The 26,881-nt window shown below is 39.3% G+C and overlaps 1 protein-coding gene across 3 annotated transcripts in view; it reads right to left on the bottom strand.

The window, feature by feature from the left end:
- The window catches only part of slc8a3 (solute carrier family 8 member 3), a 177,915-nt gene extending 151,630 nt beyond the window's left edge, over positions 1–26,285 (bottom strand). For 2 of the 3 annotated variants that reach the window (XM_047344979.1, XM_047344981.1), the window contains exons 1-2: positions 25,799–26,281; positions 11,254–13,120 (exon numbers count right to left, since the gene is read on the bottom strand). In XM_047344979.1, the coding sequence (XP_047200935.1) occupies positions 11,254–13,034 (1,781 nt within the window). In that variant the 5' untranslated portion in view covers positions 13,035–13,120; positions 25,799–26,281. Of the gene's footprint in view, positions 1–11,253; positions 13,121–25,798 lie in introns of all 3 variants that reach the window. The other variant, XM_047344982.1, reaches the window with a different exon arrangement.
- Positions 26,286–26,881: the final 596 nt, after the last annotated feature.

The raw sequence follows: 26,881 nt of genomic DNA, 5'->3' as shown, positions 1-26,881 counted from the left end.
TTATTTGAATTTGTTTATGGTGTCTCATTTAAAATATATCAAAGGTTTATTACGTCGTGAACATCACAAACAATAAAAATAGAAAAATCCTGGTGTGAAACGGGTTTCCCAGCAGAAATATGACTGAAGGCTGCATCAGAATGTTTGCACTGTGTGCTCACAAACTGACACTAATTCAAGAAACATATCTGACACTGCACTATACTCAGCTTTTAGGCTGTGGACAATCACAACATTAATGTATTTATTTCAGTGGTGCCACACCTAGGACAGAGTTTTTCGATCACAGTATTTGTCTTGTCCCTTGCAGGTTTCTTCTGAGTTTGTTTTTTGGTCTCTGCAAAGAGACAAAATGCTTGAAAACAAAAAAATAGATGCTGTTCTTATATCCTCTTATATTATAGTTCTTAAAGAGAAACTGGAATCAGCAGGTCAAATTCTTACAGAAACTAGAGATTAAAAATCAAAAACTATGTCAATGTCTTTCTGGACATTTTTACCAGAAATACAAAAAATCTGTTACTTTTTCAATTTCATTCAAACTGTGATAAAGCAAACAAAAAAATGCTACTGAAAAAGTTTCAGCAAATTACAGGAAAAAACATGACAACCAAAACCAGGCGTGGCTGCACCCAACAGGCCAGGGATTGCCTTAACGAAACAACAGAAAGCACAGCACTGAATATGATAAGGTGAGCTGAAGATGAACCAGGCTGTCATGGGACCAGCTACAGGCATGTAAAGTAAGCCCTGTGGGTCCATTCTGGGATATATGGAAAAGTGCTGCTGGCAGGGGAAAAAGCCAACTGCTCAGCAGAACGAGGATCAGAGTAAACATGTGTCCTGTCAATCATGTAGGCAGGAGAGGTAACAGTTACACGTTCCAGAAATACTGAAGGAAACATTTCAGAAAAATATTTGGAGCCTACAGGAGGGCAAAGGTGAAAACTGAATCATCAGCACAATTATAAATTTTACTCAGCACCTGACAGTAAGAATAAATGTTGATTTGAAAACAATTAATAAAACATATATGAGATTCATGCTCAGACAATCATGACCACATTGGCAATTACTACAGGGCAATTCTGGTCTGTCTGCTGCACACCACTCATTTGTTTATGAATCCATCAGCGCCTAGTTAAGCATTGGCCTCTCCAGGGACAGAGCTTCTCAGCTGTGTTATCTTCACCGGCTCAATAAGGAAACAGAACCTGGCAACCTTTATTGCTTTAATATTATCTGCAGCTTTACACGAGCAGTTCCCAGCCTGGAGATAGTTTTCCCGGTAGGCCTAAATGTTAATTGGAGTCGTCACGAGAACCCCCCCAAAAAATAACTTTATTTTTTTAACAAAGCTATCTCTGGGCTGCACCCACCTTTCCTGCAAAAGAATATGAATCCTTTGAGAATGTATAGTAAAGCACTGTCCCCGTTAGCAACACTTAATCCTGCTTCTATCAACCACTAAAGGGAGGAGAGGCATTTAAATATCATTATCTTTCTTTAATGTGGAATTAACTGCAAACCCACCAAGCTTTTAGGGGAAGAAATGTACATTTATTGGCATTTTATTGTTTTTATACTAAACTGGAATATAACCATGTGAAAAATAATTTTGAAAAACCAACAACTCAGATATACAGGTCCTTCTCAAAAAATTAGCATATTGTGATAAAGTTCATTATTTTCCATAATGTCATGATGAAAATTTAACATTCATATATTTTAGATTCATTGCACACTAACTGAAATATTTCAGGTCTTTTATTGTCTTAATACGGATGATTTTGGCATACAGCTCATGAAAACCCAAAATTCCTATCTCACAAAATTAGCATATTATTAAAAGGGTCTCTAAACGAGCTATGAACCTAATCATCTGAATCAACGAGTTAACTCTAAACACCTGCAAAAGATTCCTGAGGCCTTTAAAACTCCCAGCTTGGTTCATCACTCAAAACCCCGATCATGGGTAAGACTGCCGACCTGACTGCTGTCCAGAAGGCCACTATTGACACCCTCAAGCAAGAGGGTAAGACACAGAAATAAATTTCTGAACAAATAGGCTGTTCCCAGAGTGCTGTATCAAGGCACCTCAGTGGGAAGTCTGTGGGAAGGAAAAAGTGTGGCAGAAAATGCTGCACAACGAGAAGAGGTGACCGGACCCTGAGGAAGATTGTGGAGAAGGGCCGATTCCAGACCTTGGGGGACCTGCGGAAGCAGTGGACTGAGTCTGGAGTAGAAACATCCAGAGCCACCGTGCACAGGCGTGTGCAGGAAATGGGCTACAGGTGCCGCATTCCCCAGACCTGGGCTACAGAGAAGCAGCACTGGACTGTTGCTCAGTGGTCCAAAGTACTTTTTTCGGATGAAAGCAAATTCTGCATGTCATTCGGAAATCAAGGTGCCAGAGTCTGGAGGAAGACTGGGGAGAAGGAAATGCCAAAATGCCAGAAGTCCAGTGTCAAGTACCCACAGTCAGTGATGGTCTGGGGTGCCGTGTCAGCTGCTGGTGTTGGTCCACTGTGTTTTATCAAGGGCAGGGTCAATGCAGCTAGCTATCAGGAGATTTTGGAGCACTTCATGCTTCCATCTGCTGAAAAGCTTTATGGAGATGAAGATTTCATTTTTCAGCATGACCTGGCACCTGCTCACAGTGCCAAAACCACTGGTAAATGGTTTACTGACCATGGTATCACTGTGCTCAATTGGCCTGCCAACTCTCCTGACCTGAACCCCATAGAGAATCTGTGGGATATTGTGAAGAGAACGTTGAGAGACTCAAGACCCAACACTCTGGATGAGCTAAAGGCCGCTATCGAAGCATCCTGGACCTCCATAAGACCTCAGCAGTGCCACAGGTTGATTGCCTCCATGCCACGCCGCATTGAAGCAGTCATTTCTGCCAAAGGATTCCCGACCAAGTATCGAGTGTATAACTGTACATGATTATTTGAAGGTTGACGTTTTTTGTATTAAAAACACTTTTCTTTTATTGGTCGGATGAAATATGCTAATTTTGTGAGATAGGAATTTTGGGTTTTCATGAGCTGTATGCCAAAATCATCCGTATTAAGACAATAAAAGACCTGAAATATTTCAGTTAGTGTGCAATGAATCTAAAATATATGAATGTTAAATTTTCATCATGACATTATGGAAAATAATGAACTTTATCACAATATGCTAATTTTTTGAGAAGGACCTGTAAACGCAACGCAGATAAGATAAAATAACTGCCATGATTTAAGGTCAATAATTTTAGTAGCTGTTCAGTATTTTAACAGAGATGCAGTATGTCAACACAGTCTCAATGCACGATGTTTTGAGGACACTTGTATGGATTGATGTTCCTTTTGGTTTCGTCAGAAAGTAGTCTCTGTTGGTTCCCTTTCACACATTGTCAAAAAATATCAGTTGTCATCATCTTCTGTTGTGGAACCAGAATACAGCTTAAATCTAAACTCTATAAAGCAATAAACGCACTATGCATACTTCAAAAGGATTTACTGCAGTCATATCAATGCTAAAACGGTAATGCACCAGCTGAATGGATCCAAAAATGTCCCTACAGTCGTTTTCAATAATTTAAAATATGTCAGATTATTGAATGTTGGTATTGAAAATACCAACCTTTAAGCAGGTAATAAACATATTTTTTATTAAGCCCAAAGTTCTGTGTTAAAAATGTGTTTTTAATGGGTCTAATTTAATCTTCTAATTTCAAACGTTTTCATTACCTGTAAACCATTACAATTAAGGGAAATAAAAGCTTGAAAATATCTGTGTAATTAATTCTATATAATGTGTTTCAATTAGTGTATTCAGCTGCTGAAATAAATCAACTTTTCAGTAATATACAGATTTATTGAACATGACTGTATTGTTTTGTATTGTACTGTACTTTCCTATTCTAATATCAATTCGAGGCTGGGACTAGGCATGGGCTGGAATGAGATTGTTCGAGTATGAGAAAGTGAAAAATACCAGTTTACTCAAAGATTTGGACAAAATGCATAAAATCATCTACTTACCTAAAAAACAAAAGGCAACAATTAATTAAATGTTTGCTACATAAACACATCTGAAACCACATATTTACATTACCTGTATAAAAATACACACAATCTTTCTTTGATTGTTTAATTAAGTTGGCTGATTTTTGCATGATATCACACAGAGAAGCAGTATGCTTGAGCTGTTGCCTTAAAATGCATTCACTTATGAAATCAAACTACAGAAGGATGTCAGCAACACAAAACCCCACAAAATAAATAATTATGGAATTTAATATTATCTTCTGAGAACTGTTGTCTGGCAAAGAGTTTTCTAGATTTTAATGTTCAATGTGTGGTTGATAGCAATAGGACCAACAACATTAGGTGCTAAAAGCGATGGATGCAAAGAGCAGGTGAGAGTCAAAACATTGTGTAATCTAATTGTGCTAATGGACATCAAACGCCCCTGCCCTTTAGACAAAGAGTGTACTCTGCCTTCATCTACTCACTACAATCGCTTCACAGCAAGAACTGTTTTAACCTTGTAACAGAGGAACTCCTTCTGGCAAGAGGAAATATAACATTTCCCTGGTTAAATATGAATGTAGGGCAATGCAAGCAGATACATTTAATAGAAATTTAGGACATAAAATCCTAATGTCCTATAGAGAGAAAAGGGACTCTGAGGAGAGATTTTTAGGCAGCAGAAGAAACAACACTATATTTCTGTCTTTTGTGAATATTCAAACTGTGAATCCCCCTTGTTGTGTATGGAGGTGTAAATCTTCTACGGTGGCCCAGAGGTCTCAGGCTAAGTACAAAGGTCAAAACGCAAGTGAGCAGCAGTGAAAGTGAGGGTACCGGTGTTACACTGAAATCTAAGACCCATCACAAGACAGACACATTTGTTACAATCAAATTTAAAATATATATAATGTATACATTATATGTTCTAAATGTGCAAATTTACAAAGAATAAAAAGCAAAAGCAATGTAATACTCAGTAGGGCATATGTTTTAAACATCATAATATCCAGGGCAATACATTAAAATACTTTTTTTTTCAAGAGGAGGTCAACTGAAATGCACTTTTAGGCTTCACAAAAAATAAGGACGAATTTAGCTTCCAGTGTATGACATTTGCCCTGGTTTTGAAGAAGCAATATTTAATATTTAATAAGAAAATGTTATTTGTACTATAGTCAATATAGTTGTCATTAATAAAATCATTAAGTTTAACACTTTGAATGGTTAAATTTGCCAAATGAATCCCCTGAGCCCAAATAAACTGGTGAAGATCCTGCCAACAGCATTGTTCAATGTCACATGTGAAAAACAGGTGATCCAAATCCTCAGTTAACTTCTCACAGAATACACAATTATCCACATCTATTCTGAATTTGTGCCGCACAAATTCATTAGTTGGATATATTCTGTATAATTTTAATATTCATTTCTTTCATTTTTGAGTAGAGTGAGAAGTTTAAATATTTAGATCTAATCTTCTTAATTTGTTCCGTATTGAAGTCTCTGAGGATATATTCCCTTTTAAGCATACTAGTGGCACAGTAATTGGATAGACAATTTCTTATAAACTTGTTGTTGCATTTGACATCACAAATCTCCGTAAGACAGGGGAAACCTTGGAGTATGTTAACTCTTGTCTAACCATAAGTTGAAGCAGGTGAAGAAAGGTTTTGATGATTTGTTTATATTGTTGCCTAGGTGCAGCGAATTTAGAAATTTGTCACATAATTCAGAATTTTGTAGCAGGTTTCCATCTGCATCCATAACGTGAGCAATAGCCCACACACCACTGCAAAACAATTTTTCAATAAAAAGGGATTTTCTATTGATCAGTATATATCTGTTATTCCACATTGGCAGGTTGTGTGGAATAAAGTTATTTTTGAAGATGAGCTTCCAGTACAAAAGGCCCTGTTGGTGGAAATCTGATAGCTTTACAGGTAATCTTTTAAGATCAAAATCACATTTTAAAAGGAAATCAAGTCCACCTAATTTGTAAAAGACCAAATTAGAAATATAAAACCAAATAGAGTGTTGACTTTGGATACAGTTTCAACCACTTTATTTTTAACATTATATTAATCAAAATCAAAATCTATGGCATTGCCTCTTCCATACTCATATGACCTAATTTATTCATGTTCTTTATTATAATGACATTTGTTTTTTCCAGATAAAGTTAAGATTTAAACTATTGATATTTTAAATTAATTATTAATTTGATTAATTAATTATTTTGTTTGATAAAGGTAAGGAGTAGACCGGATAAATCGGTCTAGAATAACTGTGCATTTTGCTTTGTAATATGCCCGTGACTCTTTCTCTAGTCACAGTAATGCCTAAATATTTCACATCTTTACTCACATTAAGATTACATATTAATTGAGGAAATTGATTTTTAAGAGCAAAAAATATCACATTTACTGATATTTGGTTGTAACCCAGAAGCCTTAGAGAAGTCATTGATAGTATATAATGCCAAAGGAATTTGGGTTTTATTATTCAGGTACAAACTATGATAGGGAACAGATTTTGGTGTAACACCGGTACCATCACTTCTGCTGCAAGTCATTTCTATTGTGACTGTTGTATTTGTGTTGTGGCTTTTGAATTGGTGTGACTTTTGTATTTATTTTGTGACTTTTGTATTGATGTTTTGTATCAGGCCTGAGACCTCTGGGTCATTGTAATCTTCTGGTAAAAGTTGCTTTTTTGGAAGACCCTTTGCACAACAAAGACCATCATACCTTTCTTTGAATTTTATATTTTTATTTGGACAGTTTGAGGGGAAACATTTTGGTAAATGCAGGCTTCTAGTGAAAGAGATAATCAGTCCTGGGAATAACATTTAAAAAGCATTATGAACACTGACCTTAATTGAGGCAAGTGAGGTCTGCAGTGCTTTAGATGTTGTTCTGGGTTCCTATGTGACCTCCTAGATGTGTCATCAATGCCATTTGAAGTTGGTTAGATGGACAGTTCTGGGAAGGTTTACCTATACTCCCAAAGCTCTCAAAAAGGCCTCGTAACCCTTTTTAGACTAATAGCTAACATGTCAATGAGTTTATTTCTAATCTGTTCTTGAATTTCTTTAGGCTGGAGTGTATTATGTTGCTTTTAGAGTTCAAACACCCTACCTTACTTTGTTGTTCTATTTAAGTGATTGCTTGATTTTACAGGAAAGGAAGTGATCAGGCCTGTGTGTGGTTGGTGAAACTGAACCCCAAAAATTTGGTTATTCTGAGAATTCTGATATAATTCTGAATTAATGAGAGGGTTTTTGTTTTTTTTTTGTTTGTTTGTTTTACACAGTCAGGTTTGTTTGGCTAATCTTGTCCCTTCATAAATCATCATTTGAAAACTGCAGTTTGTATTTACTCAGGTTATCTTTGTCTAATAATAAGATTATTTTGATGATCTGAAACATGTAAGTATGGCAAAGAAACAAAAACATAAGAAATCTGAAAGAGGAAATATTTTTTCACAGCACTCTAAATAATAATTATACTGTGCTAATCACACAATTGCAACATTAGGGTAATATTTAAGTTGTAAAATGTTCAGTAAATTTGTTTTGGAATTTTACTGGATTAACACCTGTATTATTGCAACAAATGAGGAATAGAAAATGTCAATACTGCTCCATGTGTGTAATCGGCTGCTAAAGAGGGCAGTTTAGCACAAACGATGTAGTCTATTATGGGATTTGTGAGTGAAAAGGGTAAGAGCAGCAATAAGGTGAAACCTAGAATGTACCTAAGTGATGAGGTGTCAGAAATGAAGTGTATACAGGCATAACTAAGATGCAGACTCTGTCGGACAGGGACATCTTCTATTGTATATATATCCACATTTTGTGGTGTGTAACCCTCACCAAACTGGAAAAGGAGCAAGGTAGGGTCTGAAAGGATGTGCATCTTTAAAAACATTTGCATGGTTAAGTTACCCCATCGAGTGAGTATTTATGGCAAAATGTCACAAAAGCTTTGGAAACATCTTCAAGGAACAGTTATAATCTCAAACTGTATTGCAAGAGGTGTTTTTGAGGACTGTACTTCTTTATAACTCTTCTTCAGCCACCACATTAAATACATGCAGGTGTTATTAGTAGCGACACCTACTGTTTGAAAGAGGAACTGTAGTGAGTGATAGCCACCCAAGAAGGTAGAAATAAAAAAGGAACACTGCAGATGTTTCTGCCAGAAATGGGTCATAAAAGGACCTAAGAGGCAGTACACCCAAACCCTATGTGTGTCTAAAAACTGGAAAAACAGCTAGCATGGACTCATTGAGTGGTATATGAACACTTGCAAACCTAATGCATAAAAACTTTGCATCCAGATTGTGCAAATGTAAAATTTGATTTTTTTTTCCAAGTGTTCACAGCACAAACAGATTTTTCAGCTATAATGTGTGAGGGGTTGACAAAATAATTGATAATTCTATATAATTGATACTAAAAATATGATCTCATGAAACATACTAATTTACATCAAAATCGATACAGACTGAGCCATTTTGATCTCCCCTGGTTGGTACACAACTTCACACACCAGCCAAATGCAAAGAAATATCTTATCGCTTTATTTTGCTGATAGGTAGCCCTGTCACTGAACACATTTTTCTAACTTGTCAGAACATTCCCAGAAGTAAACTTATATTGCTAAGACTTACAGGGGTTGGACAATGAAACTGAAACACCTGGTTTTAGACCACAATCATTTATTAGTATGGTGTAGGGCCTCCTTTTGCGGCCAATACAGCATCAATTCATCTTGGGAATGACATATACAAGTCCTGCACAGTGGTCAGAGGGATTTTAAGCCATTCTTCTTGCAGGATAGTGGCCAGGTCACTACGTGATACTGGTGGAGGAAAACGTTTCCTGACTCGCTCCTCCAAAACACCCCAAAGTGGCTCAATAATATTTAGATCTGGTGACTGTGCAGGCCATGGGAGATGTTCAACTTCACTTTCATGTTCATCAAACCAATCTTTCACCAGTCTTGCTGTGTGTATTGGTGCATTGTCATCCTGATACACGGCACCGCCTTCAGGATACAATGTTTGAACCATTGGATGCACATGGTCCTCAAGAATGGTTCGGTGGTCCTTGGCAGTGACGCACCCATCTAGCTCAAGTATTGGGCCAGGGGAATGCCATGATATGGCAGCCCAAACCATCACTGATCCACTACCATGCTTCACTCTGGGCATGCAACAGTCTGGGTGGTACGCTTCTTTGGGGCTTCTCCACACCATAACTCTCTCGGATGTGGGGAAAACGGACAGTTCTGGTGGAAACAGGAGAGTTGAGGTGCACATTTAATTCTGCCGTGATTTGGGCAGCCGTGGTTTTATGTTTTTTGGACACAATCCAGGTTAGCACCCGAACATCCCTTTCAGACAGCTTCCTCTTGCATCCACAGTTAATCCTGTTGGATGTGGTTCGTTCTTCTTGGTGGTATGCTGACATTACCCTGGATACCGTGGCTCTTGATACATCACAAAGACTTGCTGTCTTGGTCACAGATGCGCCAGCAAGACGTGCACCAACAATTTGTCCTCTTTTGAACTCTGGTATGTCACCCTTAATGTTGTGTGCATTTCAATATTTTGAGCAAAACTGTGCTCTTACCCTGCTAATTGAACCTTCACACTCTGCTCTTACTGGTGCAATGTGCAATCAATGAAGACTGGCTACCAGGCTGGTCCAATTTAGCCATGAAACCTCCCACACTAAAATGACAGGTGTTTCAGTTTCATTGTCCAACCCCTGTAACTAATTACAGCACATCCATTTTCTTGGTTTTATATCCCCTGACAGAGCAGTGCAGCATTATGTGTGCTTCTAACTTACAGCACAATATGCAACACAGTAACCAGATCAATACACTATCATTCACAACAACATCACCACATCTCCTCCCTAAATTGCCTTAGCAGGATCCCGGCCCAACCCAAAAGCCTCTCTCACATAAATCAAGTAAAATCCAGAGAGCTCAGCAGGTCCCTGGAGCACGCTGATCACCAAACACTCATCCCCCTGCTATTGTTCTCATGGGCTGTCTCAGTCCTTACATTGGAGCACAGACTCTGCCAGTTAGGCCCGTTTGGTAGAGAATGGGAAGCTGCTGACACATGTCTCTATGATTCAGTAGCTGTTGATCAACATGTACAATGCGAGTAGCTGTGATAGATGCCAGAATCTTAGAGAAGTGTCTCATTACCATGTAATTAAATGTTGTCTAATCATCTAACACTACACCACAGTTTGTTGCAATCATTGTAACACTACGAAATGTTGCAAAACTATGGTTGTTGTAGTCCAGTATTATAGACAGATGGTACCCCTGACAAGACTACATAACATACACACTTTACATAAGACATCATTAGCAGTCATAGGGTGTTTATTGATGGCTCTCCTCAGAAAAAATGAAATCCTCATGTGTCATAATTCATTTTAACACCATTCGCCATCTAACGCAAAACACTGTCACACACTGATTATATAAATCAAAGCTAGACCTATGAACTTAGAAGTGAATCTCCCTTTTAACTAAATTTGTATCCATATGTTCTGCTTTTCAGAGGAAGAAGACAAGGCATGAGGAGAACACAGAAAAAAGCAAAACTCCAGGGATGGAGAAAACAAAGCAGCAGGGATTTGAAGGGCAGAGAGGGTTACTTAAGGCCTTCCTGTTTCCATGCTAGTGTGGAATCTTTAGCACATGAAACACACACGGTTGCTACCAAAGCTGTCTGATGAGAGGAAAACTCTCCACACAGGAAAACAAGAGTCAGAGAGTGTTAGCTCTCTAACTAACGGGAGGATAACAGAGAGTCAAAGTTCAAAGAGTGATGGGTGCAAATGCTACATAAATAGGTAAGATTTGTTTTAATGGATGTCAAAGGGTGAGCTAAGCATTTGTATTAAAATAAAATGCAGTTTCCAACAGACTGCTAAACAGCTCTGAAGCCTGTCATAGATATCATAGCTTATTCTTGTAGCACATTTAACACTATAACCACAATACGAAATAGAAACTAAAATCATTCCACAAAGAAATCATTCTCAAGATAAATTATTTAGTTATGAGTCCAAAATACATTGTATTTTAAATCTAGAAAACCATTAAAAATCCGCCACTGATTAATGAACATCAGCGAGTAAAACTTAAAGGAAAACCAACTGCTCCAAAAAGAAGAGATTTCTGCTTACCAGGTCTCATCATTTTTGAACTCCAGTTCTCCATAGGTGTCTTCAAAGTCCTCCCCTCCTCCTTTGGCAAGTCCCTCCAACGTGCGATAAGGCACAATGATAGTTCCCCTTGCTCCAGAAGTCCTCAGCACTTTCACTTCCATAATGCCAATGCTCTCACTAACATGGACTGAGCTACTCTCAAACGTGAAGATGCCTGAATGATCATCATCCAGTATAGTCACTGTAGCCACATTGGGGAATCCTAGAATGGCCTTTGGGTATGGGAGACTGTTGGCGGACAACACCTCATCTTCAGTTTCCAAGACCCGAAGATTATTGAGACGCACAAAGAAGTGCTCGTCCTCTTCAAATATGTCATCATCTATGATGCCAATGCTTATTTCTCTGATTATCTCCCCTGGTTTGAACACTGCAGTGCCCTCTGTGAACTCATAGTCGGCTCCAGCATTAGCCGATCCATCTTCTGTTTTATAATCCACGTAGATCGTCTTGTTGATGTCACCACCCTTTCTAGTGATAGTCAGGATGGCTGCACCACAGTTCTCAAGGCACTGGTAGGCAGCAGGCTCAAAAGCAATTTGAGACACATACTCTTCAGGTTCATCCACGTGCACCTCTTGCACGCTGGCACTCTTCTTTGCTTGTTCTGCTACATGTTTCTTCAGGATATTCCCAGCGCCTGTCATCATTCGAGTGGCCTGGATACGGTAGAAGGCACGGCTCTTTTGCTGGTGTGAGAGAGCATAGTAGTTGGCCATCTCAACCAGCTGATCGAGATCTTTCTCTGGGTGCTTCTGCTTCAGGTCCTTTAAGATGCGAATCATATCTCGACGGGACTCGTCTACCTCTTTGCTCTCAATCAAGCCAATCAGATTGCTAGTTGCACCTCCATCCATAAAGTGAGAGTTGACCATCTTGCCATCCATCTCAATCCCCTTGGAGCGTTCAGTTTCGGTCTCAATAATAACCCCCCTGTGTTTGTCAGTGCGATATTTCTTATGCATAAACTTGTAGAAGAGAAGTCGTCTGTCTGCTACCCAGGCAAGTAGGACACATATGGGAAAAAAGGATAGTGTGACTAGGCCTTCCCAGACCTGGACTACATTAGGAGAAAACACAGCTAAGATCATGTAGAGCCAGATGTAAGCAAAGATACTCCAGCCTGCTGTGACAAAGAAAACTCTGAGATGCTTGACCTTGCGCACCTCACCTTGGGGAATGACAGACACACAGAGGCCAATGATGACAAACATATTGAAGGCTGCACTGCCAACGATTGTCGAAGGACCAAGTTCACCAGATTGGAACTCATGTCCACAAACTTCAATTACAGAGAGAAGAATCTCAGGGGCAGATGAGCCTAAGGCCATGAGAGTAAGATTGGAAACTGTTTCATTCCACACCCGAATTGTGGTTGTTGTTGTTTCCCCATTTGGCCTTTTGATGACAATTTCCCTTTCTTGGGAGGTGATGACCTCAATGGCTGCCATGAAACGGTCAGCAATGATGGACACACCAAGGAACATGTAGATCATGGCCACAAAATAAACAATGACCCGAGCAATCTTGTCTCCCATGGAGGGATCCTCAGGATACCAGATGGGGAGGATGATTCCTGTTTGACACTTTGAGGTGCCCCTGCAGGTGGCATTGTTGGGGCTGAGTAAAGGGCTCGGAGTAGTCCGGGCCTCAGAACAAAGGAAAGCTACAGCCACAGAGACCAGCCCCAACCAGAGGCAGGCTGATGTCCCTGGTTTTAGAGGCCTTGAACCCTCCATGCACCCTTCTTTGTCTTAAGGGCCCTTGCAACACCAACGTTCCCTCTGGAATCCAGCACTGGGCTGTGCTTTCTTCCACCCACCACCTGCCAAATAGAAACAACAACAGAAAATATACACAAGTTATATTGCAGATTTTAGATGAGAATCAATGTGTTCAGCTTCACAATACTAACAATATTCAGACAAGGACAACTGGTGAAACAATATCACCATGTTACATTCTTCTTATAGTTGTAATTAATAAGGAATAAAGACCTGCACACATACTTGAAATGTGGTTTGCATTTATTTTACGCCTCTCTGATTAAACATTTTTTAGGACGACCTTTCCCTGTGGATCCAGCTGCAACAGTCTTAAGGTGTATCTCCAACATCGCACTGGCACATGTTTTCCATTAATCTTTGCAAAATAGCTGAAACATTGAAACACATGAATATGCTTTGATTTTTACCATCCCATTGCAGTTCTTGCTGTATGTTTAGGCTCGATGTTCAGCTGGAATGTGAACCAAAGTCTCAACTCTTTGCAGCCTCTGAAATGTTTCCTTACAGTATTGCTCTGTACAGGTCCTTCTCAAAATATTAGCATATTGTGATAAAGTTCATTATTTTCCATAATGTCATGATGAAAATTTAACATTCATATATTTTAGATTCATTGCACACTAACTGAAATATTTCAGGTCTTTTATTGTCTTAATACGGATGATTTTGGCATACAGCTCATGAAAACCCAAAATTCCTATCTCACAAAATTAGCATATTTCATCCGACCAATAAAAGAAAAGTGTTTTTAATACAAAAAACGTCAACCTTCAAATAATCATGTACAGTTATGCACTCAATACTTGGTCGGGGATCCTTTTGCAGAAATGACTGCTTCAATGCGGCGTGGCATGGAGGCAATCAGCCTGTGGCACTGCTGAGGTCTTATGGAGGCCCAGGATGCTTCGATAGCAGCCTTTAGCTCATCCAGAGTGTTGGGTCTTGAGTCTCTCAATGTTCTCTTCACAATATCCCACAGATTCTCTATGGGGTTCAGGTCAGGAGAGTTGGCAGGCCAATTGAGCACAGTGATACCATGGTCAGTAAACCATTTACCTGTGGTTTTGACACTGTGAGAAGGTGCCAGGTCGTGCTGAAAAATGAAATCTTCATCTCCATAAAGCTTTTCAGCAGATGGAAGCATGAAGTGCTCCAAAATCTCCTGATAGCTAGCTGCATTGACCCTGCCCTTGATAAAACACAGTGGACCAACACCAGCAGCTGACACGGCACCCCAGACCATCACTGACTGTGGGTACTTGACACTGGACTTCTGGCATTTTGGCAGTTCCTTCTCCCCAGTCTTCCTCCAGACTCTGGCACCTTGATTTCCAAATGACATGCAGAATTTGCTTTCATCCGAAAAAAGTACTTTGGACTACTGAGCAACAGTCCAGTGCTGCTTCTCTGTAGCCCAGGTCAGGCGCTTCTGCCGCTGTTTCTGGTTCAAAAGTGGCTTGACCTGGGGAATGCAACACCTGTAGCCCATTTCCTGCACACGCCTGTGCACGGTGGCTCTGGATGTTTCTACTCCAGACTCAGTCCACTGCTTCCGCAGGTTCCCCAAGGTCTGGAATCCGCCCTTCTCCACAATCTTCCTCAGGGTCCGGTCACCTCTTCTCATTGTGCAGCGTTTTCTGCCACACTTTTTCCTTCCCACAGACTTCCCACTGAGGTGCCTTGATACAGCACTCTGGGAACAGCCTATTCGTTCAGAAATTTCTTTCTGTGTCTTACCCTCTTGCTTGAGGGTGTCAATAGTGGCCTTCTGGACAGCAGTCAGGTCGGCAGTCTTACCCATGATTGGGGTTTTGAGTGATGAACCAGGCTGGGAGTTTTAAAGGCCTCAGGAATCTTTTGCAGGTGTTTAGAGTTAACTCGTTGATTCAGATGATTAGGTTCATAGCTCGTTTAGAGACCCTTTTAATGATGGTTTTCATGAGCTGTATGCCAAAATCATCTGTATTAAGACAATAAAAGACCTGAAATATTTCAGTTAGTGTGCAATGAATCTAAAATATATGAATGTTAAATTTTCATCATGACATTATGGAAAATAATGAACTTTATCACAATATGCTAATATTTTGAGAAGGACCTGTATTCAGCTCTATCCATCTTCCAATCAACTCAGACCAGCTTCTGTGTCAAAAAAAGGATTTTCACAGCATGATGCTGCCACCACCATGTTTCACTGTTTAAGTGTGTGTTGAGGCTGACGCAGTTAGTTATACATGTAGGCAGGGGTTGCACTTGATTTTTAATTGTCTGTCATTTTGACTGACAGGGTAAAAAATATCCTGTCATAATCTATTTTTACCCGTCACTTTAGTTGATTTGTTAAAAGTATTAGAATTAAATATTCAATAGCATTTATTTTCATTCATTTTAATTAATATTTAGTCTGAACAAGCTGAATTCACATCAACCAGATAAATACATGTAACTTTTTCTCTGCAGTGACAAAAAACACTGACTGTGGTCCCAGTAACTACTATAAACAATGAAATTAAACAACTGCACTTAAAATATAAAAAGATCACCTGCTGTGGCCTCAGCTGCCGTGATATTTTTACAAATGAAGCCAATGAGGTCATGCATCAAGTGAAAAAACAGCTCATTAATATGCTAACTAGCCGCCAAGTGGTCAGGGGTCTGAATTACAATCCGTCAAAATTACAGATGGCCTTCAGATTTTTCCATCATTGTTTTGAAAAACTGTCAAAAATTGAAAATATGGGCGCTGGTGTTGTTGGGGGTTAAGTGCGCAACCCATATATGGAGGCATTAGTCCTCGTCGTGGCCATCCCAGGTTCGAGTCCCGGCCTCAGCAATATTTGCCGCATATCTTCCTCTTTCTCTCCGTCCCCATTTCCTGTCATTTCCTACTGTCAAAAAATACTGGGAAAAATAAAGGCCACTAGTGCTGCAAAAAATCTGTGGAATTTAATCTGCCTGGAAAAAAAAAGGAAAATATTCGGTTAACACGACCCCTGCATATAGGCCAAAATGTTTAATATTGATCTCATCTGACCAGGGACCCTTTTTCCACATGTGTGCTGTGTTCCCCTACATTACTTGTAGCAAACTCAAAATGGGGACATCTTATGGATTTTTTATTCTACTCTTCCATGAAAGTCAGATTTATGGAGGTCACATCTAACACTTATATCAATCACCAATCCTCCCACATAAGCTGTGAATCTCTGCAGTTCATTCAGAGTTTCACTAGCCTGTTGGCTGCGTCTTTGATTAATGCTTTTCTTGCCGAGTCTGTCGGTTTAGATGGACAGCCAGGTCTTGGTAAGTTTGCACTCCTGTTATACTGCTTCCAGTTTCAGGTGATAACTTGAACAGTGCATGATGCTGCTTGTTCATCAATATTCTCTAACACATTGATTTTCAGTCCTGGTCGCCAGGACCCACTGCCCTTCATATTTTAGATGAGTCTCTGCTCCAGCACACCTTAATCAGATGATTGCATTGGCTCCTCAGCTGCCATCCGGTGCTGCAGAAGGCTGTTAATCACCCATTTATTTAAATCAGGTGCGTGGAGGCAGTGAAAAAACGCAAAACATGCAGAACAATGGGCCCTGATGAGCAGGATTGAAAACACACTTTTGAGGTCTTCACAGAGCAGCTATACTTTTACTGAAAACAAAAATATACACAGGTGGATGCTATTGCCTAATTAGGTGACTTTTGAAGCCAGTCGTTTACAATGGATTTTATTAGGGGGTAAACAAGAGGGGCTCAATACATATGCATGCCACTGCTCAGGTTCTTAATTGTAAAAACTGAAACATTTGTATATTTTCCTTTCTTTTCCAATTAATGGGCTACACTGTGTTGGTCTATCCTGATAAATTACATTGAAGCATGTAATGTGACAAACTTTGAAAAAGTTTAAGGGGTGTGAATATTTTTGCAATTCAGTCTATAAATAAACAATGAAAGCTACATAGTTTCCCCCGTGATTTCAATCTTGAATTCAATATATACTATAAGTGTTTGTGCAAGAAGAAATGCACACTATTACATTGTCATAACCAACAAATAGTATTTTTATGAGACCTTTATGTTATCATTGAGGTGGAAAATGAAGATTTTCAGGCAGATAAATTCCACCAAATTTTTTATCTCAAGGCTAAGTTTCATGAATAAAGTTTATTTCAGTTGGTTATAGATATGCGCATGCCGTGGTGTAGATTTAACCATGATTGTTTGAAATCTCTGGGGTAGCACTCAGGTCAAAACCAAACGATAGCAGTCTTGCTAAATGAAGAACTGTCCCAACTGTGAGAGCACAGCACAAACAGAAGACCATCAGGAACACAAAAGTTAATGATGTCTAGTCTAAACACATTGAATGAAAACTTAACACTTCAACAAGAGAAAGCGGCCTTGCAAGGACAGTACAGACATTGTCCAAATTCATGAAAACGCAAGCAAGGCAAACATCTAATGCACTTCTTAAACTCTTAAATGTGAATACCTCAGTCTTCTTATAAGGCTACTGAGGCTAGTGGCAAGGGAAGAGTAATGGACACTTGACCATCCAGAACCTGATAAGCAATCTAACAGCTGGAATTCATTGGAAACGCTCTTGCCTCGACTATGTCTGATTATTTAGTGATTCAGGACAGTTGGATCTTTCTACACTCTCCACAACACTTCTGGATCCCTGAGGCTCGTTGGCTGTTTAGCTTGAGTTTAAATAGTCACAAGAGAGATATATAAACTGTCCTGAAATCAGTAGAGGATTTTTTTATTAGTTTGACATGTGTTTATCTTTGCTTTGGTTGACCCAAATCTGCATGTACACTGTCAACGTCTTGTACCTGAAAAGTGCATTCTTGTGTTCTGGTTCCAGATTGAATGATTTGTTACCTCTGGGGTCACCAACATGTGTGGAGTGTGCACTGTCGAAAAACACTCAAGATAAAGGCATGCATTAAATTGTCTGTGTTATTCTATGTGGTGTGTAATGTTGTTACTATTATTTGGTATAACTTTTGTGAATAGCCAAGCAAAAAGTAAAATAATAATAATAATTTAAACGTCTGTTACAATCTATGGGGCCTGAACAGTGGCAGAGCAATCTATAATTAACTTGCAAGACCAATTACTCAATTCCAGAGCAAATTAGTGTTTTATTTGTTTGAAGATACCAACAACTGCATCACGTAGTTGTCAAGATCCAGAGATGTTGAGCTTTGATTTTCTTGTGTGTATGCATTTTGACTATTTCTGTGCTTTTTATTATGTTCTTTAGTTCTTGCTTATTTCCTCATGCTAAATATTGTTGTTAGGTGTTTTCCTTATTAGTTGATGCTTCCATGTTTTAGTGTTCTTTATACATTCAGAGGTTATTTTCCTGCTTCTGTCCTGCTCATTACTTTTCTCCCCTCAGTTCCCTCTGCCTTCATTGGTCTCAGCTGTTCCTTATTTCCAGCTGATTGCTCACACCTGTTTGCCATGCCTTTCTCCACACTTCCCTCTGTATATAAGCTCTCTGGTTGTTTTACTCTTTGCCGGTTGCTCAGCTGATGCTGTATGTCCTAATCTTCTTGTTCTATACATTCAGTTTGTTTTAACATTTTTACATTAAAGAACGTTTGCTGCCCATTTAATCCGCACTTAGATCCTTTGTCAAACAAACATGACAAAAGTGTATTTTAAGAGGCCATCACAATCATATACCGTATATACATTTTTTTGTTTTTTAGGGGTGTCAAAAATCAAGAAGGATTAGGTAAAACATATAAAATGTGAAAAAAGATTTTGATCATAGATTTCCGTATACAGACCAGGATGAGAAAAAAAGAATGAGAGCAAGTTGCAGACCACGCTGGAGATGAGGAACTTTAATTTTACTGAATCAGCACAGCCACATCTGTGGACTGCAGCCAGCTATGCAATCCCTGTGAGAATCAACAGTGCAAGGCACAAACAAAAACAACAGGGGAGGAACTGTGTGAATGAGATCTGACTTAATTAAAGAAAAGTTTGAATTATATTTTTAAAAAAATCTTATTTTCTTGTACTTCTTAGGATAATATTATAAGAGTGAATTTCTAAGAATGAAAGGAAATTATTGAGTCTCTCAGGCTTTATTTTCAGAGTGAAAACTTAAATGGTAACAGAAGGTGCTGTGAGGCTAAGGGGAATGCCATTTCCAATATTTTAGTCATAGCAGCGCTCCTGACCACTCTGCTTCTACAAACCTTTCTTAAGGGATAATAGGGTGAATCTGCAGATGCTGCAGTGAGGGATTTAGAATTATAGGAAAGGAACAACCTCTTCATATGAATCAAAGTTGGAATTGGAAGGATTAAAATCATCAGACAGTTAATTATCAGGAGCTATTTAAATAACTCACAGCACATCTTTGAATTCATTAAAGTGACATTAGTCTGTGTGATAATTTTTACAAACTATAGCAGAAGTACACTGCTTTTTAATAATATTCCTACTAATCTGTATTAACAGTATTTAATTTTAATGTTAATGTTTTTGCTGGAAAATATCACTAAGAGCAGTGAAAACAAAGCTAAAAGCTTTAAAGTAGAGCTATAGATTTAAGATAATTTCCTGTCGACATCTCAATTATTGGTATTACTATAACCCAAAATCTGAATCTAATGGGTTTTGGAGTAAAACAGAGGGACAGGGATGATAAAAGTAAGGATGGAGAATCGGAGCTGGACCAAAAGAGGCAAACAAGCAACCCCATCCATTAACTTCAAACAGGGCCACTCAGATTGTCAGTAACCACCTTCTGCCTTACTGGGTGACTAACCTAGATCCCTTTTTAATTATTGCTGTACCTTCCGTTTTTAGAGTTTGTCACAATACAGCCAAAGACTTCAAAGTTTTTTTATTGGGATTTTATGTCACAGACCAACACAATGTAATGCTTAATTGTGGTGGAAGGAAGTAGAAGGAAAATCATACATGGATTTCAAAACAATGTACAAATAGTGAACAGTGTGGCCTGCCTTTGTGTTCAGCCCCCTTTAATCCAAAACGCATAAATAAAATGCAATGCATCCAGTTGCCTAATTAGTAAATAGTAGCTTGATGTTGCCTATGGATCTAATGTATGACTGTGTGTGATTTTGTGTGTAGGATTGGTTGAATGTGGCTAATGTAAAGCACATTGAGTGATCGGTATGACTGGAAAAGCGTTATATTAGCTTGGTCCATTGACCATTTGATGGGATGGGCAACAGAACAATCTGGTGAGGAATAAAAAATCTGACAAGTTTATAAATGTTAAGGAAGGAGATGAGTAGCATGGGAACCTGCTGGGTTAGTCCAGAATGCTTTATGAGGAACTGAGAGGAAAGTGGTTGAACACTTTTAAGCATCATAACACCAAGACAACCACGTAAACTGACAGGATAGGTAAGGGGAGCATTTTGTTTCCTTGTTTCCTTCTGTGCTCGGGATCCCAGGTTTAAACCTCAGTAACTTAATTTTTTTGATTGATTTACTGTTGCTGATAGCTGATTAACTAGGCCATTTCAAGAGTTTATAATACACCTACCTGCCAGCACTGGTACAGATTGGTTGCAGGCCTAAACTGACGGCATTTAAAATCTGCAGTCTAATGAAAAACTTTTTAATGTATTTTATCTCATTTATGGCAAGGAAAAGAGATCCAGCACTGTAATATCATTCTTAAAGAGCTGACTGAGATTCTGTTTACTGTACCTGCCCCCTCCATGGCTGTAAACTGCCTGACTTGAAGAGACGTTGAGACGAATAGACTTTAATGGGGTGAGTTGAATCAAACTAGCTCTCAGGTGAAGAGGGGAGGGAAACAAAAACATTGCAATTATTTCTAATATTTATTTTTTGCTTTCAAGTGAAAAAAGTACAATGAGAATTAAAAGAGACCTGGTCAATTTGTGAGCAAGCAGGGAGCAGGGAGAGATTTGTTTGGGTCACAAATTTAGAAAGCAAAAAATAAAATTGTACTTGAAGCCAGAAGAACAATTGGGAGATGATGACCTTGTTTGGCTATCAGTAGCTATTAATAAGCCCCATTTAAAGTTTGATTTCTACTATGTAGGAGACACTGTGAACGTGAAAAAGGGTGCTCTGGTTAGATGGGACAAAAATTTTATATTTTGAATGCAAAATATTAGGTGTGAGGAGAAACTAAAACTACACAACTCCCTGAACACACCATACACACATTGTTGGGACAGTTTTTTTCAACAGAAATAAAACTAGTCAGAGATGATAATAAGATAAAGGGAGATAAAAACAGGAAATTTTTGGTAGCAAAACATGTTAGGGACTCAAAGGAAATTGAAACTGGCACTGTGGTTCTCCTTCCCATGAACAAAATAGCAACCTTACACATACACTGATATAGAGTTAGAATGGCCCAGTCAAAGTCTAGACCTATATCCAAATGAAAAACTGTGAAAAGATTAAAAAACTGATGTTTACAGACAGCCTCCATCCAACCTGACTAAGCTTAAGCTACTTAGCAAGGAAAATGTGCAAAGTAATGTTTCATGTGGCTGAATACAAATGCAAGCCACAAATTTCGAAATGTGCTACTTTGTATTGGTCTATTGCATAAAGTCTAAACAAAACGGTAAATGGCTTGCACTTGTATAGCGCTTTATCAAGTCTGAGTACACCAAGACACTTAACGGTACAATCAGTCATCCACTCATTCACACACTGACACTGGTAGACTACATTATAGCCACAGCTACCCTGGGGCAGACTGACAGAAGTGAAGGTGCTGCCATACAATCGGTGCCACCGGGCCCTCTGACCACCATCAGCAGGCAAGGAGGGTCAAGTGTCTTGCCTAAAGAGACAACAACTGAGAAGGGTGGAGTGAGGGTTACAGGACAAACCCCTCCCATCTGAGCCACCGCTGCCCCACATTAAATTAGTAATTACTTTGTAGTTTGTTTTAGTAATTGGACAAAAGGAAGAAAGTATAAGGGGCATGAGTACTTTTACATATAATTTTATCAAAAATCCCAAAAATGTGAATGATAATGATCTAGCAAAAAGACATAAAGTTAATCACAGTAATTACACGAGCATTTCAGACTGTTCAGGTTTGTGATCTCAAAAGTATTTTGTGTCAAAAGATTGAGAAAATTGATTTCCTATTTCCTCATGAATCATTCAGGTTATGGGAGACAGTTGTGGGCAAACGACCCATCTCTCACTGTGTATCAGCTGTAACCATAACCCTTAAATTAGGAGCTACACAAAACAATTTGCATATTAACAGCATTTTAAGGACTAAACTTTGCATTGTGAATAGACATGAGTTTTACCAAGGCTGAAAATTAGCAGAAAGGACTAAGGTGTTTGTAGAGGCTACAACCAAGCTTAAATCCTACATTGTCACATTTTACTGGGAAAGAAAATCAGCATACTTCTGCCATTTAAATATGAATTTGGCATTTTTTGCTAGACAGGTTGTGTAAAGCAATACAAACCTAACAGAACACTGATCAAACTGATATTACTACTCTGGTGTTCAGAAAGACTGCAAGTCTTATATTCACTTTAGCAATATTAATGAGAGAAAAGTGTCTATTAGGGATGTAACAAGAATTAAGTAATCAAAAACCTTTTAATTATTGTCATATGACAAGAACGTACTAATGTATTTTATCACTGAACAAAGCCGTGCCTCAATTTTACAAGCAATTCTGAAGAACAGAATTTATTTTGTAAATAGTACAAATTTTAGTCCGATAAAAAGTGGGAACAAATTTTAGAACCCTATGTGTGCTGGAAAATTATCTCTGCACATCAGTGAGACATGGTGATGGTAGCATCATGATGTGGGAGGCATTTCTTCAGCAGGGACAGGGAAGTTAGTCGGATTTAATGGGAAGATGGATGGAGCTAAATGCAGGTCAATCCCTGAACAAAACCAATTACAGGCTGCAAAAGATCTGAGGCTAGGTCAGACATGAGACCCTATGTGTTAGAATGGTCCAGATAAAGTCCGGATCTAAATCCAGTTACGAATTTGTGACCAAATTGCTGTTCACAGATTCTAGTCATCCAATCTATCTGGGCTTGAGCAATGTGGAAAGAAGAGGTGGCAAACATTTCAGATTCTAGATCTGCAAAGCTTGTAGAGACCTAAAAATGTGAAGCAGTAATTGGGGCAAAATGTGTCAAAGAATTGACTTAGCAGCAACCACAAAGTTATAATCTGCTGCATCAAATAATCCAGCATTCATACCAGAAGGGTGATTAAACAAGCTTGTTTTCAATCTTTCTTTCTGAGCTTCAGTAGAAAGCAACCTGTGCCAGAGAGGCCCCGAAGAAACTTCTCTAATTGAAGCGGTTTTCCCAACGGCCTGGAGTATAAGGCATCGGAACCGCATCTTTGCGAGCTTTCAGTGTGCCGACCCAGCGTAAGCAGGTATTCGCAAGACAACACTTAACAGACCAAATTATTACTTAATTAAATATGAAATAATCTAAACATATAATAATATAATGATAATCAAACAAAATATATTCATGTGTCAAGGAGAGTTCTGCAATAGTAATTATTTTATGAGTGAAATAATGTAATAAATGAAATATTTTAACTATTCAAAGGACTAATGTTCCAGCAGGCTCTTGAAGAACTCATTCATGCATTTATCTTTTGTCAAGTTGATTGCTGCAACAGTGTCTTTACAGGTCTGCCAAAACTTTCCATCAGACAGCTGCAGCCGATCCAGAATGTTGCTCCCAGGATTCTCACTAAAACCGAGAAAGTAGAGCACATCACCTCAGTTCTGACGTCCTGACACTGGCTCCCTGTGTCTCAAAGAATAGATTTTAAAATACTAAGTCACTGAACGCCATAACTCCAAAATGCATGAAACCTGTGTTGTTATTGTATCAACCTTCCAGACCAGTCTACTCTGCATTCTCAGAACCTGAACCAAACATGGAGAAGCAGCATTCAGTTCTTATGCCCCACTAAACAAACGTGAGTTCCTTGAGTTCTTTTAAATCCAGGTTAAAAACCAATTTGATTCGAGTAGCCTTATTTAAACCATTAACTGAAACTAAATTGTCTTGATGCTGAAATGTGCCATACAAATAAACTTGCCTTGCCTTTTGTAAATGTTCTATAATAGTTAAATTCTGAGGTAAGTAACTATTGTTTAAGCCAAAATAAAACTGGGTAGTTACTGTCTAATAGGCCTGGGCCAGTAGGAGATTCTCATTGATAACCTTGAGTAAAGTTACCATGCTGTTGCTGTATTGCTGAATTTACTGCAAACATTTTATACAAAAATGTATATGACTGATTCACTGCTTTTATTTAGAACACATAGCTAGCCAGTTCATAGCTTCCTAGATGTAAATATTGCAGAGTGTAGCTGTGAGAAAAATATAGTAGCCTTCTTTCAGCCAGCTAAAATATTCTTCTTGACCCGCCCCTCCCTAAAAAAAATTTGAACCAGAACAAACTGCAGTGAGGTCCAACCTAAAGCATGCAAGTTGGTTTCAACATTGCCAGCAGCAAGCAGAGGGGGTCTACTCAACATGCAGGGATTGCACATATTTATGTCTGGAGCTCATGTGGTCCCCTTTCTAATGCCTCCCTGGGCAACAGCCCATTTGGCCCATATAAAAATATACCACTGCTGTTATTGACCCATGTCTAGAACCAAACTAAGCTATTTAAGTAGTTTATATACATACAGAAATTTAAATGAGAATTTGATCCAAAAAAATGTTGTTAAGTTTTAAATAAATATTAAGTATTAAGTTTTAAATAAGCATTGGGAATTGGAATTATTCTTTACACTCTTTTAGCTGCTAAAAGTATATCTCTATACTTTCTAGTCTGAGGTATTGACTGAACTCTATCCAAATAAAATCTATGCAACTTGTTACACAAACCGCTAGTTTTATAAGTGTGTGAATTTATTTATGTTTCCTGTATAACGCATCTTTCGGTGATCGCTCTGCACACCCGATAGGCGATCTGTCCAGCGGTACATTCCTCAGAGCGGCTGATCTGCGCACAGATATCCCTTTCCATTCTCCTATTTTGGGAGGTGGGTCGTGTTTAAGGAGGCTATTTGAGATGCGCGTAAACATGGACTCAGCAGACACGCCGAGAGCCTCAGCTGTTGCTGATAAATCATCATGAGGGCCATTTCGCTCACTATACGGATACCATCGCCTCCATAAAGGGGGGGAATCCCTGTTGGAGCACCCATAGGTCCGCACCATAACTTAGCCTATTATAGGAGGCAGGCAGGCATTGTGTGTGTGTGTCCTGTGTGTTTTCTCAAATCAGCTCCAAAGCGTTAGAGTGCAGGAAAAGCCCTGATAGATTTAACAATTAATTAATAATAAAGAAAACTCAAGCTTCCTCTGTAATTGTGGCTGAGAGACGCCGATTATTTGAATGTCACACCCATTTAGACAGTATCACGAATCCATTTGAGCCGGATGCAATGGATCATGTCTGCAGCATGATGGTTGGAGACAGGCAGGTTAAAGCGTGTGCAGAATGATGGAGCACATCCAGCTCACATCACTCATCAGTATTTGCATCGCCTATAATCCGATTCCTGTCCTTTGACATATGCAATTAGAACGCATGGTAGCTTATGCCAGGTCTCATTCTACACCACATTGATTTATTTTATGTCTGTGTCATTTTGCATGGCTTTATGTTGATTATTACTCACCTGGATCTGTATTTGAGTGAGTTTTTGTAGAGACAGCTGAGCAGCTCCCGTCCGCCCCCTTTATTATTGTTTTTGCAGAGTAGATGAGTCTGCCAGCGGTCCTAAAATAATCTGCAGACCACAATCCCACCGTAAGGCTGCCGTGTCGTCCTCATGTACAAGAAGAGCATGCAGGTCCCACAGGCTGCCCAATAATGCCGAGTGTGGAGGATCAAACCGGGCCAAAGAGGGGGTGATCGCCTTTCGTCTTCTCTTGCCTTGGCGCCCTCCTCCCCAGATCCTCCCCTGTCAAACGGATGGGCCGGGTCGCAGAGCTGTAAGCAAGGAGGGAGGAGGAGGAGTGTGGGTCGGTATTTTAGGACTGCATGCTGGGTAGAGATGGATCTTCCTCTTGAGCCCGTGCGAGCGTCTCTGCCTCCTCCTACAAGCCGTGAATCAGCGCTCTACTCCTCCTCCACCTCCTCCTGCTCTCCTCTCCTCCGTGACAGCGTAGGAAAATTATGATGCTGCTCCTGTAGATGTGAAGAACAGCTCGCTCAGCGCTCGCTTTCAAGCACAGATGACAAACCGCAATCGATAACCTATTAATGAACGCAGTTGTTCACCTGGTGATGTTCAGCGAAGTTGCCACGCAGACCTGCGTGTTGGACTTTGCGCATCTGAGATAACGCGTTATTTTTTCCTATGGAGGCTTCTCTGTGGACTGTCATCCCCCGGTAACTGCTGAGAACCTAAGACCCCACGCTCACGCGTTAAATGTGTGAAATGGTTGCGTCCCTCAGCCCTCCTCATCCTACCGTAAAAATAAATAAATTAACGGGGAAAGAAAATCACTCTTCCGACTCCGCGAGGCGCGCAGCTACGTCACCATCAGCTGAGAGAAACAAGCCTGCGACGTAAACCACGGATCCCGTGCAACCAGTTAGGCTTTTACTTGCTGCTAAAATAAGACGCATAGAAGACCTCTGAGTGAATCCCTTACATATTATAGTAAAAATGACACCAAACTGACAAAACAAAGTTTTAGCATTTAATATGTAAATTTTTGCAACATTGTCCATTCATTCGGCTTGGATAGATTTT

Source organism: Girardinichthys multiradiatus, chromosome 19 (assembly GCF_021462225.1).
Source record: "Girardinichthys multiradiatus isolate DD_20200921_A chromosome 19, DD_fGirMul_XY1, whole genome shotgun sequence".
Taxonomy (NCBI): domain Eukaryota; kingdom Metazoa; phylum Chordata; class Actinopteri; order Cyprinodontiformes; family Goodeidae; genus Girardinichthys; species Girardinichthys multiradiatus.
This window is presented reverse-complemented; position numbering and strand designations above follow the sequence as displayed.